At 48.9% G+C, this 16,919-nt stretch overlaps 1 protein-coding gene across 5 annotated transcripts in view; it reads left to right on the top strand.

Moving 5' to 3' along the window:
* The window catches only part of NSD2 (nuclear receptor binding SET domain protein 2), a 172,445-nt gene that overhangs the window by 148,465 nt on the left and 7,061 nt on the right, over positions 1–16,919 (top strand). For all 5 annotated transcript variants that reach the window (XM_039541944.1, XM_039541941.1, XM_039541942.1 and 2 more), the window contains 3 exons: positions 8,757–8,898; positions 9,645–9,751; positions 16,489–16,693. In XM_039541944.1, coding sequence (XP_039397878.1) covers positions 8,757–8,898; positions 9,645–9,751; positions 16,489–16,693 — 454 coding nt within the window. The remainder of the gene's footprint in view (positions 1–8,756; positions 8,899–9,644; positions 9,752–16,488; positions 16,694–16,919) is intronic.

Below are 16,919 nucleotides of genomic sequence, written 5' to 3'. Positions count from 1 at the left end.
AAGTCACCGGGATTCAAACCGTGCTCGGCGTGCCAAAAGCCGATGCCAATAGGGGACCCCCACGACTCCTGCCTCAAGTGCCTCGGGGAGATCCACCTTCCCGATAAGTGCTGCATCTGCAAATCATTTAAACAGAGGACGAAGAAGGAGCGGGACTTTCGACTGAAACAGCTCCTCATGGAGTCGGCACTTAGTCCTGCACCGTCGGTACCGAGCGCTCAACAGGCTGCATCTGTAAGGAGCGCCCCTTCGGTTCCGGACCACTCCGGTACCGAGAAAGAGCCCCGGCACCGACCCTTACCGGCACCGATATCTGCTCGGCACCACTCCCTGTCCCCGAGACCCAGGAAGCAACATACGGTTCCAGCTGCTTCAGCTCCACAGAAGGAGCGCTCATCGAAGACGGATCGCCCGGCACAGTCATCTGCCACGGCACCGCCAACTGTGGCACTGCCAAGCGCGGCACCGTTGATTCCGGTCCCACAAGGGCCGTTGAGTCCGGTGCCTTACAGCTCCCTGGCTCATGCTGTGGTTCAGCTTGCTCTCCATTCTACACCAGAGACCTTCTCCACGGCAAGGGAGCTCATAGCTATGACAGAGTCTGCACAGCCTCAACCCCCGGCACCGCCGGTGCGGGTCATCCAATCCATCCGGAAACCGACCCTGGTAAGGCCACCCTCCGTCAGACCAACAGAGAGACATTGTTCAAGATCACGGTCTCACCGACGCTCTCGATCACGCCAATCCCACCCCTGGTGCCGCTCGCAGTCCCGGCACCACTCTCCATCGCGGTACCGGTCGCACTCTCGGCACCGTTCGGCCTCTCGTTTGCCGGCCAGATACTCCTGGTACCAATCCGACTCACGGAACCACTCTCGGCACCGTACATCTCGCAGTCGCTCCAGATGAAGGGACTCGAGATCCCAGTCGACCTCTCGGCACTGCTACGGTCGCAGGTCCCGGACTCGCTCGCGGTACCGTTATAGCTCCCGGTACCACTCCCCAGTACCGCCCTGGGAAAGAACAACCAGAATCGTGGCTCCCTCTCAGGGTCTGTCAGCACCACCGTGTCTGTCACATCGGTGTCATCGCAGGCTGGTAGCGCTTCCTATCCTCAGGAGCGCGACTCGGATGTCCCCAGCCATATATTTCCCGAGAGCCAGAACCACGAGCAAGGACCCCATCACTGGTCCTTCTGTACACCGTGGGCATACCACCAAGCACAAGGTGCTCCTTCAGTGGTTCCACGATCGGCCCCGTCAGAACACCAGGTGCCAGAGGCGACAGTAAGCCCTCCTCTTTCCCCCCCCCCCCCCATGGGCACGGATGAGGCTCCGATACCACCTGCAGATACCCAGGTCCCACCTGACGCAAATGACGCTCCTCAAGAACAAGCAACAAAGAATCCTGTGGCACCTTATAGACTAACAGACGTTTTGCAGCATGAGCTTTCGTGGGTGAATACCCACTTCTTCGGATGCAAGTGAAGAAGAAGAAGAAGTGGGTATTCACCCACGAAAGCTCATGCTGCAAAACATCTGTTAGTCTATAAGGTGCCACAGGATTCTTTGTTGCTTTTACAGATCCAGACTAACACGGCTACCCCTCTGATACTTGTCCTCAAGAACAGGAGCCCCCACAGGACCCTCTGGTCCCTGGCCTCTCCTCTTCCTCCTCGCCAGACGAGGCGGTGGCAGGAACATCCTCCTCAGGCCCTCCGCCAATTGATCTAAGGGCCCATCAAGACCTCTTGAGACGAGTGGCTCAAAATATGAACTTACAGGTGGAGGAGGTCCCTGAAATAGAGGACCCTGTAGTGGACATCCTTTTGGCTGACGCACCTACTAGAGTGGCTCTCCCATTTATCCGCACCATACAGGCAAATGCGGACACCATTTGGCAATCCCCAGCCTCGATTCCCCCCACAGTCGGGGGAGTAGAGAGAAAATACATGGTCCCCTCAAAGGGGTATGAATATCTCTACACTCACCCACCTCCTTGCTCTCTAGTAGTGCAGTCGGTGAATGAAAGGGAGCGTCAGGGGAAAATAAATAAAAAGTAGACTATAAGCAAAATTACCCCTAAATAGAATAGTTTTCTAAGAGGAGTCAGCAACTGCCTGTCAAGCTACCTTTGACACCTGAAACTAATTTAGCCCAGGCACTAGAGCAGGAGATCTGTAATAGGAGATGGAGTCTTTCACCTCTAGGTCACTGGTTTGAATATGGCCCAAGTTAATAGTGACCGAAAGTCATTACCATCTGGTGGTTATTCAGTGGCCTATGTGAAATGAGTTGGTGGTCTCAATTCTATTTGTGATTGACAGATGTCCATGGTATAGAAACCTCCTCTATTATTAGAACTAATTGTCAGTCTCAGCAAAAAGGCCACAGCTTGAGTGACTATGGAGACTAAGCTAACTTCTCAATGTTAAAGGTGTGGAGACAATCTGAGGTACCTTGCATTGTTGAGGTCTGTGTTGGATCTGTTCTTTGAATATCCTTAATCTCCAAGATCATTGTCCAAAACTTTTCAGGAGTACTAAATTCACTTCATTTTTTATTTGTTTTGCCAAAGCCACTTTCTCTGGTACACAACTTCCTCCAGTCTGTGGTTATTTTAACAGCATTCATTCAACATGGCATGAACCCTTGGGCATCCAGCTTAGCAAGCCCCTGCTCCTAAGTCGAAGGAGGCTAGGCGCATGGACCTCCTAGGCTGCAAAATATACTCGGCCGGGAGCCTTCAACTTAGGGTGGCAAACCAACAAGCCCTCCTAAGTAGGTATAACTTTAACAAGTGGATGTCCTTGGGAAAGTTTACGGAGCTTCTTCCCCAGGAGTCCCGTCAAGAATTTACGCCCTACTTGAGGAGGGTAAAAAGGTGTCAAGAACCTCCCTCCAAGCCTCTCTGGATGCAGCGGACTCTGCAGCCAGAACTCTGGCGTCAGGAGTGACAATGAGGCGTATCTCCTGGCTACAGGTCTCAGGCCTTCCTCCCGAAACAACAAACTATTCAGGACTTGCCCTTCGAAGGCCAGGGCCTTTTCTCAGACAAGACTGACCCCAGATTGCAAAGTCTGAAGGACAATCGCGTCACAATGTGCTCGCTGGGGATGCACATGCCAGTGACCCAACGCAGGACCTTCCGGCCCCAGACACACCGCCCTTACGCCCCGCCTAGGCCGCATCAGGACTTTAGCAGAAGGCGTGGTAGAGGGAATCGTCGGAGGCAGTCTGGCCCCCAAGGGGGTCAAAATCAGGCCCCCCCTAAACCACCAGCAGGGCCCAAGCAGAACTTTTGATGGGACACCAGAGGACGGCCCACCAGTTACTTTCCGGAATCCTTTTCCTCCATTTGTCAACCGCCTCTCCCATTTCCTCCCTGCCTGGTCCCAGCTAACTTCCGATCGCTGCGCACGGTGGAATTGGGATACCACCTCCAGTTTGTTTCAACCCCACCTTCCCACCCTCCCTCCCCGTCCCTCTTCAGGGACCCCTCTCAGGAGCAATTCCTCTTACAAGAGGTCCAGTCGTTCCTAGCCATGGGAGCCATAGAGGAGGTGCCAAAAGACATGAGGGGCAAGGGGTTTTATTCCCGCTACTTCCTAATCCCCAAGGCAAAGGGAGGTCTACGACCGATCCTAGACCTGTGAGAGGTCAACAAATTCATGATAAAGTTGAAGTTCCGCATGGTAACCCTGGGGACCATTATCCCGTCCCTGGATCCGTGAGACTGGTATGCTGCCCTCAATATAAAGGAGAAATACTTCCACATCGCAGTTTATCCACCACACAGACAGTACCTCCGTTTTGTGGTCAACCATCAACACTTTCAGTTCACCGTACTTCCATTCGGCCTTTCTACGGCCCCACGAGTGTTGACGAAATGCATGGCCGTAGTCGCCGCCTCCCTCCGGCGTCGTCGGGTACACGTCTACCTGTATCTCGACGATTGGCTCATTTGAGGGACCTCCCAGTTACAAGTGTCACGTCACCTGTGCATCATCCAAGACCTCTTCAGGAGCTTAGGCCTGATGATCAACACAGAGAAGTCTACTCTGACACCCTCACAGAGAATAGACTTCATCGGAGCGGTTCTGCACTCCAATCTGGCCAGAGCCTGCCTCCCGCAGTCGTGTTTTCAAGCAATGGCTACAATTATTCGAGGACTTCAAACCTTCCCAACAACGTCAGTGCGCAACTGCCTCAGCCTAGTAGATCACATGGCCTCCCGCACCTTCATGACCAAACACGCCAGGCTACACCTCCGTCCCTTTCAAACCTGGCTTGCTTCAGTATACCGGCCACGCAGGGATAGCCTGGACTCGGTGCTCACTATTCCCCAGAAGGTTCTGGGCTCCCTAACCTGGTGGCTAAACCCCACTCTAGTCTGTGCAGGGATGCCATTCCACCCACCGCAACCCTCAATGGCCCTAACCACGGACGCGTCATCTCTGGGTTGGGGTGCTCACCTCAAGGCCTCTGGTCAACTCAAGAGCTAGCCTTACACATCAATGTGCGGGAGCTGAGGGCTGTCCGTCTAGCATGCCAGGTGTTTCAAAAGCATCTCCAAGGCCGTTGTGTATCAGTGTTCACGGACAACACAACGGTCATGTTTTACATAAACAAGCAGGGTGGAGCACGCTCCTCCCTCCTTTGTCAAGAAGCCTTCCACCTCTGGGACTTTTGCATAGCCCACTCGATCGATTTGGTAGCGTCCTTTCTCCCAGGAGTCCAGAACACTCTGGCGGATCGCATCAGCAGATCCTTCCTGTCTCACGAGTGGTTGATTCGGCCGGATGTCATCCATTCTGTTTTCCGGAAGTGGGGGTTTCCCCACATAGACCTCTTTGCCTCCCAAGAGAACAGGAAATGCCAGGTGTTCTGCTCCTTTCAGGGACACTCCCCAGGCTCCCTATCAGACGCTTTCCTCATCCCGTGGAAGAAGCACCTACTCTACGCCTTTCCACCGTTCCCGCTGGTCCACCGAGTCCTACTCAAGCTTCGCAGGGACAGCACCCACCTGATCCTGATTGCTCCAGCGTGGCCAAGGCAGCACTGGTACACCATGTTGTTCGGCCTCTCAGTGACCGACCCAATCCCCCTGCCACTCTGGCCGGATCTCATAACACAGGACTTCGGCAGACTTCACCATCCGGACCTGCAGTCTCTTCACCTCACAGCATGGTTGCTGCGTGGTTGATCCAGTCTGAGTTGCGTTGCTCTGCCTCTGTCCACAGGGGCGGCTCTAGGCACCAGCGGGCCAAGCACCCGCTTGGGGCGGCATCCTGGGGAGGGCGTCATTTGGCTCCGGTTGAGCTCCCGCCGGCATGCCTGCGGCAGGTCCACCGGAGCCCGGGACGAGCGGACCTGCCGCAGTCATGCCTGCGGCGGGTCCCGTCTTCCCGCGGCTCCGGTTGAGCTCCCGCAGGCATGACTGCGGCAGGTCCGCTGGTCCCGGGCTCCGGTGGACCTGCCGCAGGCATGCCGGCGGGAGCTCAACCGGAGCCAAATACCGCCTTCCCCAGGATGCCGGAGCCGCGGGAAGAGGGGACCCGCCGCGGGACTGGGGAAGGGCGGCGCAGCGCTCCGCGCTGCTTGGGGCAGCCTGATTTGTAGAGCCGCCCCTGTCTGTCCAACAGGTGCTCTTGGGCAGTAGGAAGCCTTCCACTAGGATGACATATCTGGCCAAGTGGAAGCGTTTCTCCTGCTGGTACGCTCAACGTAACTCAGTCCCCACGCAGGTGTCAGTTCATACTGTCCTGGACTACCTCTGGTCCCTGAAAGAACAAGGCCTAGCGGTCTCTTCCATAAAGGTGCATCTGGCAGCCATCTCCGCCTTCCACCCAGGGGAAAATGGCCGATCAGTCTTCTCTCACCCCATAGTTTCAAGGTTCCTCAAGGGATTGAAACGTTTGTACCCACAAGTTAGACGCCCGACCGCTACCTGGGACCTCAACCTGGTGCTAGCCAAGTTCATGGGTGCTCCTTTCAAACCACTAGCCACCTGTTCGCTGCTGTACCTTTCCTGGAAGACAGCCTTCCTCGTCACTATTACTTCGGCAAGACGAGTATCTGAGCTTCGGGCCCTGACAGCGAACCCGCCGTATACGGTGTTCCATAAGGACAAGGTACAGCTGCGGCCACACCCCTCCTTGCTCCCTAAGTTGGTGTCCGCCTTTCATGTCAATCAAGACATCTTCCTTCCAGTCTTTTTCCCGAAGCCGCACCCATCGTGTCGAGAACAACAGCTGCACTCCCTAGACGTTCGCAGGGCTCTCGCCTGTTATATCGAGAGAACAAAACCCTTCCAAAGGTCGTCTCAGCTCTTTGTAGCTGTGGCAGACCGGATGAAAGGCCTACCGGTCTCATCCCAACAACTTTCATCTTGGGTAACGTCCTGCATCCGTACATGCTATGATTTGGCTCACGTTCCGGCTAGCCACCTCACCGCCCATTCTACTCGGGCTCAAGCTTCATCTGCCGCCTTCCTGGCCCATGTTCCCATCCAGGAAATATGTCGGGCAGCTACCTGGTCATCGATTCACACATTTGCCTCACATTACGCATTGGTTCAACAGTCCAGAGATGATGCAGCATTTGGCTCAGCAGTTTTGCATTCTGCAACATCTCACTCCGACCCCACTGCCTAGGTAAGGCTTGGGAATCACCTAATTGGAATTGATATGAGGAAGCACTCGAAGAAGAGAAGTCAGTTACTCACCTTTGTAACTGTTGTTCTTCGAGATGTGTTGCTCATATCCATTCCAAACCCGCCCTCCTTCCCCTCTGTCGGAGTAGCCGGCAAGAAGGAACTGAGGGGCCGTTGGGTCGGCAGGGGTATATATCCGGCGTCATAATGGCGCCACTCCAGGGGCCGACCCAGCCGACCCACTGAGTGTTGCTAGGGTAAAAATCTTCCGACGAACGTGCACGCAGCGCGCGCACACCTAATTGGAATGGATATGAGCAACACATCTCGAAGAACAACAGTTACAAAGGTGAGTAACTGTCTTTTCTGATATGTTGCTTTTGAAATAACATCAGAGTGCAACAAATTAATACGTAATTTGCCTCCCAACTCAGTAAAGTACAACTGTCAGGGTTCCCTCCCCACTCTGAACTTTGGGGTACAGATGTGGGCACCTGCATGAAAGACCCCCTAACCTTATTTCTACCAGCTTAGGGTTAAAAACTTCCCCAAGGCACACGTCCTTTCCTTGTCCTTGGACAGTATTGTTGCCACCACCAAGTGATTTAGACAAAAATTCAGGAAATGGACCATTTGAAGTCCCTATTTCCCCAAAATGCCCCTTTACCCCCTTTCCTGGGGAGCCTTGAGGATAATATACTAACCAGTTGGTTACAATGTGAGCACAAACCAAACCCTTTGGTTTCTAGGACACTGAAAATCAATCAGGTTCTTAAAAGAAGAACTTTGTTATAAAGAAAAAAGTAAAAGAATCATCTCTGCAACATCAGGATGGAAGGTAACTTTACAGGGTAATAAAAGATTTAAAACACAGAGGATTCCCCTCTAGGCTTAGCTTCAAAGTTACAAAAACAGGAATAAAACTCACTCTTAGCATAGAGAAAATTCACAAGCTAAAACCAAAGGTAATCTAACATTTCCTTGCCTTACTTAAAATTTTTGTAATCTTAGATGCTCATTTCAGGTATGTTTTTAGGAGATGTTTTTTCCTGCCCTGGTCTCTCTCCCCATCCACAGAGGGAACAAACAAAGAGTACACAAAAAACCTCTCTCTCTTCCTCTTCTCCCCCCTCCCCCCCCCCCCCCATTGAAAGTATCTTCTTTCCTTATTGGTCCTTTTGGTCAGGTGCCAACCAGGTTATTTGAGCTTCTTAACCTCTTACAGGTAAAGTGATTCTGTACCTCTGGCCAGAAGGGATTTTGTACTGCATACATAAAGGTTGTTACACTTCCCTTTATATATAAGACAGCAACATAAAATCTTCATCTGCTGCCCAGCTTCAAAAAATTAAGAACTCTGAATTTATTATTCATGTCTTAAACTATCGTTCTACCTTAAAGATATAATGGTACTGTGTTTTTCGCATAGGTTTTTGTTGGTTCTGATCTCACAGGATGCCAAAAGACTTACCTAACCATAGAGGATTCTTAAACAGCTCTTCAAGGAGTTATGTTTTCATAACTATTTTAGGCTACTTTCATTATTTCATTTTTTTATTGTATATGGTGTCTTTGGCGCTGTGGAAATTAAAAGCGCACGGGATGTAAGGATGCAGTTGCTTAAAGACAATTTACTAAACACTTTTTTTGGCTTGGACAAGGATAATTTTTTTAAAGAAGTCTGTGAGGAACTTGTAATGCCTGCAAACAAATGGTGAATTGACAAATATTATTTAATACGGTATTTTCAAAACATAAGTGTTTCAAAAACAGAGTTAAAAGTAAATTGATTAATTTGGTTTTTATTTTTTGAAGCTTTTGCCTGTCTAAACCAGCATGCTCACAAGCAAACCTATCCTGCCATGTGACTGTGATAGATGTTGGAAAAATGTGAGCGAGATCATGAGTATTGCTTTGGGAGTGTCTCATCCCAGTTTGTGAGACACAACAGTTTTCAGTACAACATGTAAAGTTGACATGTTTGCATGCTTTTGGCTGAAAAGAGCATTCATATCCTTCAAAAATTACATGACGCTTTAAAATAACTTACGTAATTTCTTCTGATGAATAAAATTTCATTTTATTACTCTTCTAATTTCCAGGACCGTATTATTGATGCTGGCCCCAAAGGAAACTATTCTCGTTTTATGAATCACAGCTGCCAACCAAATTGTGAGACTCTAAAATGGACAGTGAATGGAGATACTCGTGTAGGCCTGTTCGCTGTGTGTGATATTCCTGCAGGTTTGTATGTTTGTGTTTTAATACATGAAAATTAAACCTCTACTGCTACATAAATCTTTGAATTTCTGTCGAATGAGACTTGATGTGAGACAGTTATGGTTTGATTTAACTGATTAAATTCAGCAAAGTGTTCTTCGGGGAGCTCAGTTTGTTTTCTCTTCTTAGAGAAGAGAATGTGGATTCATGCATTTCCTTTAATAAGCTCATCCTTACTATTGAGCCTTAAACAACCCTAGAAAAGGATGCTTTTTTTTATTATTGCTTATGTGTATCATGGTGGCTCCTACAGGCCCCATTTAATATTGGGGTCCCACTGTGATGTGCTCTTTTACCAATACATAGCAAAAGATGGTCCTTGTCTTAAATAGAATTTCATTCTTTGAGACAAGATTTAGCATGTGGGTGTAACAATCAGAGTGGGGAAGGGAGGATGTAGCAAACAGTAATAAAAACATGTTTACATAGGCCAGCTGTGTACACACATAGATGGTTTCAAATCAATTTATATAAAACATATAATTGAATAAGATAAATATTAGAAGTCTGTACTGGACATCTACCTAGTCATGATCAATGTTTGTGAACTATACAGAGGAAAAAATAAGATAGATGATCAGAGGCCAGACATTAAAGGGGAGAAGCAGAGTGGAACATTTACTTGTGTCTTAACTGTTGATGTATTTTGTTATCCCGTATTTCACATTCATTAAAGGGAAATGATAAACAGTCTCTCATCTTTTGTTCAGGGACAGAGCTAACTTTTAACTACAACCTTGACTGTCTGGGCAATGAAAAAACTGTCTGTAAATGTGGTGCCCCAAACTGCAGTGGATTTCTTGGGGATAGACCAAAGGTATGTAAAGTGTAGTCTGAATTTAAAAGTAGTATCCTTCAAAACTAAAATTAAGTTAAAAATATTGTAAGTATTCAAAAATATATGTGGGATTATGTATGTTTGAGTATGTGACCGTTGGAGGGGGGTTATATTGTATGAAAACTTTAGCAAATAAAGTAACATCCTCTAAAAACTATCAGATGTCTACTCCTGAGATCCATAGCAAGTGCTATGGAAGGAAATGGTACCATATATCCCTTCCCCTTTCTGAAGGGGGTGTATGTGTGTACATGTACACACATTATGCTGTCCACTTCCTTCATGGGAAGGTGTGAACATTGTTACCATCCAGTGGGACTGGTGAGTTCTTTTTCGAGTGCTTGCTCATATCGATTCCAATTAGGTGTGCGCGCGCCGCGTACACATTCGTCAGAAGATTTTTACCCTAGCAACACTCGGTGGGTCGGCTGGGCGCCCCCTGGAGTGGCGCCGCCATGGCGCCGGATATATACCCCTGCCGACCCAACCGCCCCTCAGTTCCTTCTTACCGCCCGTGTCGGTCGTTGGAACAGTGGAGTGCGGTTTTACTGACCTCCACCTCCCTAGCTACTCATAGTTCTCTAGTTATTTCTTTGTGTGTATAGTTCAAAGTTTTATAGTTATAGTGTATGCACGGTGGAGTATGGGTAGCACCTCCAATTTATTTCAATCCCGCCCTTCCACCCTCCAACCCCGTCCCTCTTCAGGGGCCCCTCTCATGAGCAATTCCTCTTACAAGAGGTGCGGACGCTCCTCGCCATGGGAGCTATAGAGGAGGTACCAATGGACGAAAGGCGCAAGGGGTTTTACTCCCATTATTTCCTAATCCCCAAGTCGAAGGGAGGTCTCAGACCTATCCTAGACCTGCGAGGACTCAACCAGTTTATGATAAAGTTGAAGTTCCGCATGGTATCCCTGGGGACCATTATCCCGTCCTTGGCTCCTGGAGACTGGTATGCCGCCCTCGATATGAAGGACGCATACTTTCACATCGCCATTTTTCCTCCGCACAGGAGATTCCTCCGCTTCGTAGCCAACCGTCAGCACTTCCAGTTTACGGTCCTGCCCCAAGGGTATTTACAAAGTGTATGGCCGTAGTCGCCGCCTACCTCCGCTGACGTCGGATACATGTTTTTCTGTATCTAGACGATTGGCTCATCTGAGGGGCCTCCAAGACACAAGTCACTCAGCATGTGGGCATCGTCAAGGACCTATTCACCCGCCTAGGCCTGATGATCAATGTGGAAATAGCCACTCTGGTTCCCACGCAGAGGTTAGACTTCATAGGAGCTATCCTGGACTCCAATCTAGCCAGAGCCTGCTTACCACAGCCACGCTTTCAGGCGATGGCAACAATCATCCAAGGTCTACAGAATTTCCCGATGACCTCTGCTCGCACTTGTCTCGGTCTCCTGGGTCATATGGCTGCCTGCACGTTCGCAACCAAATACACCAGGCTCCGCTTCTGCCCTCTACAAGTTTGGCTCAACTCGGTATACCACCCCGGCAGGGACCCAATAGACACGATAGTCACCATATCCCCGAGCACCCTAGGCTCCCTAGACTGGTGGCTAACTCCCTCCCTGCTGTGTACAGGGCTGCCGTTCCATCCGCCCCAGTCCTCAATGTCCCTGACAACGGACGCGTCATCTCTCAGCTGGGGTGCTCACCTCGGACACATTCGTACTCAAGGCCTCTGGTCACCTCAGGAGCTGACATTACACATAAATGTCCGAGAACTGAGAGCAGTCCGCCTGGCGTGCCAGGCGTTCCAGCATCAGTTACAGGGCCGTTGTGTCTCAGTGTTTACAGACATCACAACGGCCATGTACTACATAAACAAACAGGGAGGGACACGATCCTCGCCCCTTTGTCAGGAGGCCATCCAACTCTGGGACTTTTGCATAGCCCACTTGATAGACCAGGTAGCATCCTTTCTCCCAGGGGTTCGCAACACTGGCGGATCGATTCAGCAGGTCCTTCCTGTCTCACGAATGGTCAATCTGCCCAGACGTTATTCATTCTGTTTTCCAGAACTGGGGATTTCCCCACTTAGACCTGTTCGCTTGTCGCGCGAACAGGAAATGCCAGATGTTCTGCTCCTTCCAAGGTCTCTCCCCAGGATCGATCTCGGACGCTTTCCTGATGCCGTGGAAGGGCCAGCTCCTTTATGCCTTCCCACCGTTCCCGCTGGTTCACAGGGTCCTGCTAAAACTCCGCAGGGACAGAGCGCACCTCATCCTGATCGCTCCAGCGTGGCCCAGGCAGCACTGGTTCACCACGTTGCTCGACCTGTCAATAGCCAATTACCCTGCCACTCCACCCAGACCTCATAACTCAGGACCACAGCAGACTTCGCCACCCGGACCTGCAGGCCCTTCACTTCACGGCGTGGCTGCTGCGTTGCTCTGTATCAGTACAACAAGTTCTCCTGGGTAGCAGAAAACCTTCCACCCGGTCAACGTATCTGGCCAAGTGGAAGCGTTTCTCCTGCTGGTGCGAAACGCATAATCTTACTCCCACTGGGTCTTGCTCCCCTCTATTTTGGACTGCCTCTGGTCTCTCAAACAGCAGGGCCTAGCAGTATCATCACTGAGGGTACACCTGGCAGCCATCTCTACCTTCCACGCAGGGGAAGGTGGCTGTTCCGTGTTTTCACACCCTATTGTTTCGAGGTTCCTCAAGGGCTTGGAGCGCCTATACCCCTAAGTACGCCGCCCAGCCCCGACCTGGGACCTCAACCTGGTCCCAACCAGACTTATGTCTCCCCCATTTGAGCCGTTAGCAACCTGCTCGCTACTCTACCTTTCTTGGAAGACAGCTTTCCTTTTAGCCATTACATTGGCCAGACGAGTCTCCGAGCTTAGGGCTCTTACGGTAGACCCGCCGTACACTGTGTTCCACAAGGACAAGGTGCAGTTGCAACCACACCCGGCATTCCTCCCTAAGGTGGTTTCAGCCTTTCATGTTAACCAGGACATCTTTTTCCCGGTCTTCTTCCCGAAGTCACACTCAACGCGATGGGAGCATCAGTTGCACTCCCTGGACGTCCGTAGAGCGCTCGCTTTTTATATCGAGCAGACAAAATCCTTTCGGAAAACGCCCCAACACTTTGTCGCGATAGCAGACCGAATGAAAGGCCTATCTGTTTCCTCTCAGAGGATCTCATCTTGGGTGATGGTGTGCATCCACACTTGCTATGATTTGGCTCATATTTCTCCAAGCCACATCACCGCGCATTCTACCAGGGCTCAGGCTTCATCTGCCGCCTTCCTGGCTCGTGTACCTATCCAGGAGATATGTCGCGCAGCTACCTGGTCTTCGGTCCACACCTTTGCCTCACATTATGCTCTCGTTCAACAGTCCAGAGATGATGCAGCCTTTGGCTCAGCAGTTTTACATTCTGCAACATCTCACTCCGACCCCATCGCCTAGGTAAGGCTTGGGAATCACCTAATTAGAATCGATATGAGCAAGCACTCGAAGAAGAAAAGATGGTTACTCACCTTTGTAACTGTTGTTCTTCGAAATGTGTTGCTCATATCCATTCCAAACCCGCCCTCCTTCCCCACTGTCGGAGTAACTGGCAAGAAGGAACTGAGGGGCGGTTGGGTCGGCAGGGGTATATATCCGGCGCTATGGCGGCACCACTCCAGGGGGCTCCCAGCCGACCCACCAAGTGTTGCTAGGGTAAAAATCTTCCAACGAACGTGCACGCGGCGCGCGCACACCTAATTGGAATGGATATGAGCAACACATCTCGAAGAACAATAGTTACAAAGGTGAGTAACCGTCTTTTTTCTGCTGCTGCTTGCCTCCCCTTTGTAGGGTGCTGAAGACAGGGAAAGACTAAAAGATTTTGCTGTTGGATAAGAGAATCGCTCCCTCTGTCATCTCTTTCTCCCCACACATCCTAAAAAATGTGGCACAAAGACTGATTTCCTGAGGGAGTTTCCTCAAAACTTTCTAAGCACCCTGGAATTTTATCAGGAGACATCTCCTTGGTAAAAGTTAACGTCTCTCTATGGCCGTGGTTCCCAGACTGGGGTTCTTGAACCCCTGGGGGTTTGCAAAATGTTACAGGGAGTTCTCGGGGAAAAAAATCCCTAATGGTGGACAGAGCTGTCTCTAGGGACACCAGGCTGCACGGGGCCAGCAGCCCAGAGCCCCTGGACTTCCAAGAGCTAAGTAGATCAAAGCAAGCATCTCTATCACACTGAGGAGATTTAAACTTCAAGACTCCGTATAAGAAATGGAAAGGGAGGTGGATATTATTTGCTGTTTTTAAAATTAAATAGGCAGCTAGTATTGTTCTTCATAATAATTTTAAAAACAAGTTTTAAGCTTTGTTGTGATGTGCGTTGTTTGCCTGGACTGCTCAAGACCTGAATGCTTGTGTAGGAGGAACTCTTTGAGTTGGCTTCTTAAATACCTTCATGCTGTTTCACATCTGATACTCCCTGATGAAACATAGGAATCTTGTCTTATAACAGGCTTATTCAAAGTGATACAAGCTATGAAAGTGAGATCTTGGAAGAGTGTTGCCGTTTTCATAATGTAATAAAAATACTGTAATGATAAATAATAATTAATAATAAATAGTGTGTAATAAGCATGTCATAAAAACAGGCGGGGAGAGAAGCTGGGAGTCAGGGAGTAACCCCTGTGACCACCCCCCACATGACCCCAACCCTAGCCCGGGACCTCCACACTCTCGCCATCCCATCCCTTCCCACCTTATCTGAGGAGAGCCAGGAAAGGATGTCTCTGACCTGGCTGGAGCTGCTCTGACAGGCTGGGCAGCGTGGCTGCAGCCTGCTCCAGTGGGCCAGACCAGGCAGCATGGTCGCAGCATGTTCCAGTGGGCTGGGACGGGCGGCACGGCTGCAGTGTGTTCCAGTGGGCTGGGACGGGCGGCACGGCTGCAGCGTGTTCCAGTGGGCTGGGACGGGCGGCACGGCTGCAGCGTGTTCCAGTGGGCTGGGACGGGTGGCATGGCTGCAGCGTGCTCGGGGGGGACGAGTGGCAGCCATGGAGCTGCAGCTGCTTTGGAGGCTGGGGGGAGAGCAGTGTGGCCAGAAGTGGAGAGACTCTGGCCCTGCCTCTTTCCTTCTGGCTCTGCTGGCTGTGTTGCCTCTCCTTACTCCCTCTGTTGGGGGGAGGAGCTGTGTCCCACCTCTCCTTCTCTATACCCGTTCATAAGCTGACCCCCTTCTCTGGTGTTATGCTTTTTTACTAAAAAAAATTCAGCTTATGAACGAGTATATACGGTAAGTCACTCATGGGAGATAACCATCTGAACATGAGTTCTCAGTGTGATGCTGTGACTGACAATAAATTTGATCCTTGGATGTATAATCTGGGGAATATCCAGTAGAGTTGCAGTATTACCTCTGTGTACAGCATCAGTGAGACCATGGAATAATGTGTCAATTTCTGATGTCCTCTCTTCAAAAACATTTTGAAAAACTGGAAGAGTATCAGGAAAGAACTATAAGAATGATTTGAGGTCTGGAAAACCTGCTCTACAGTGAGAGACTAAAATAAACTTGGTCTATTTAGTTTATCAAAGAGAAGATTTATAGGCGACTTGATCATAGTCTGAGTGGAGGCGATTTCTAATAGTAGAGGAGTCTTTAAGTTAAAGGCATAACAAGATTCAGTGGCTAGAAGTTGAAGCTACATACATTCAGACTGGAAATAAGGCACAAATTTTTAACTGATAATAAACCACTGGAAAAACACATCTTGGAATGTGGTGGATTTCTATCCCTTGAAGTCTTTAGATCGAGATTGGATGACTTTTTAAAAGATATATGCCCTAACTCAACCAGATGTTAATGGGCTTGATGCAGGAATTAATGGATGAGGTTCCATGACCTAGATTTAGCAGATCAGATTATAAAATTGACCATTTTTGCTTTAAAATTTGAGGCTGTTATAACATTTTTTTATAGCTAGCATAACTGCAGATGTTCTCCTTAATTCAAGTGACTGTTTAAAAATATTTTTATACAACATACAATTAGTTGGCAAACTCACGGGCTAGGTTTCTAGGCTATTGCATCAAATATATACGAAAGTTTAGAATATTTTAAATCCATTTTATTTTTCTTGCCTTTTTAATATTGAGTGCTCCTCTTGATTTTATAATCTGGAAAGGATTATGTAGTTTCTTGATATCATTTATTTTATATGCTGCCACTCTTCTGCTTTCTAAAATATAGTTCCAACATTTTTTCTATGTATTCTTTTGGTACTGTTAGAAAAACTTGACAGCTCCAGAGACTGAAGTCCTCTATCCACCAAACATGCACACATGGGTGGCAGTAGGGCAGGCTTCTTCACAGTGTCCTGCTAATGTGTTGTCTCAGCTTTGACTTTGCAAGGATATCATCTGGGGATAAGAGGGTATCCCAGTGCCCTGTAGTGAATCAAACCTTGGCCTCCCTGCTGTGACTGCCCATGAGGAAGTCAGTTAATGCCAACATATGGGAACTGGGAGCCCAAGCTGCCTTAATCTCTTCTAGCATGAAGCTGTGCGTGCTGCAGTCATCCTTCTTTCCCTTCTCTGGCCCTTTCTAGTACTGCAACTTAATTTTTGAGAGATAAAGTGATCAGATCTGTTTAACTTTTAAAAATGTTTTTCTGAGTTATGGAGCATTTTTTTTTCTTTTTCAAAATTGGGATTAAAAACTTGTAATTTCCTTCTTTAGAATTCTTCCACTAATTCTTCAGAGGAAAAAGGCAAAAAGACCAAAAAAAGAACTCGGAGACGTAAAACAAAAAGTGAGGGAAAGAAAGAATCAGAAGATGACTGTTTCCGTTGTGGGGATGGAGGTCAACTTGTATTGTGTGACAGGAAATCTTGTACTAAGGCATACCATCTCTCCTGTCTTGACTTGGTGAAACGTCCTTTTGGTGAGTAAAGCATTTGTGAAGGGGTGGGAAAGGGAAGAAGCTATATATAGTTAAGTACTGTATTGAAATATGTCTCATACAGGGCTTGCAAAAATATTGATGTATACATTGCATCTTTTCAAGACTTCCCTGTTTTGAAATCAGTGACTTTTTTTTGTTATAGTGAGTGTTATATTTGTAAATGGGGTAGGAGTCCTTGAAGATTAAGATCTAGTAGTACTCTTTC

The sequence above is a fragment of the Mauremys reevesii genome, linkage group 5 (genome assembly GCF_016161935.1).
Source record: "Mauremys reevesii isolate NIE-2019 linkage group 5, ASM1616193v1, whole genome shotgun sequence".
Classification (NCBI taxonomy): Eukaryota; Metazoa; Chordata; order Testudines; family Geoemydidae; genus Mauremys; species Mauremys reevesii.
This window is presented reverse-complemented; position numbering and strand designations above follow the sequence as displayed.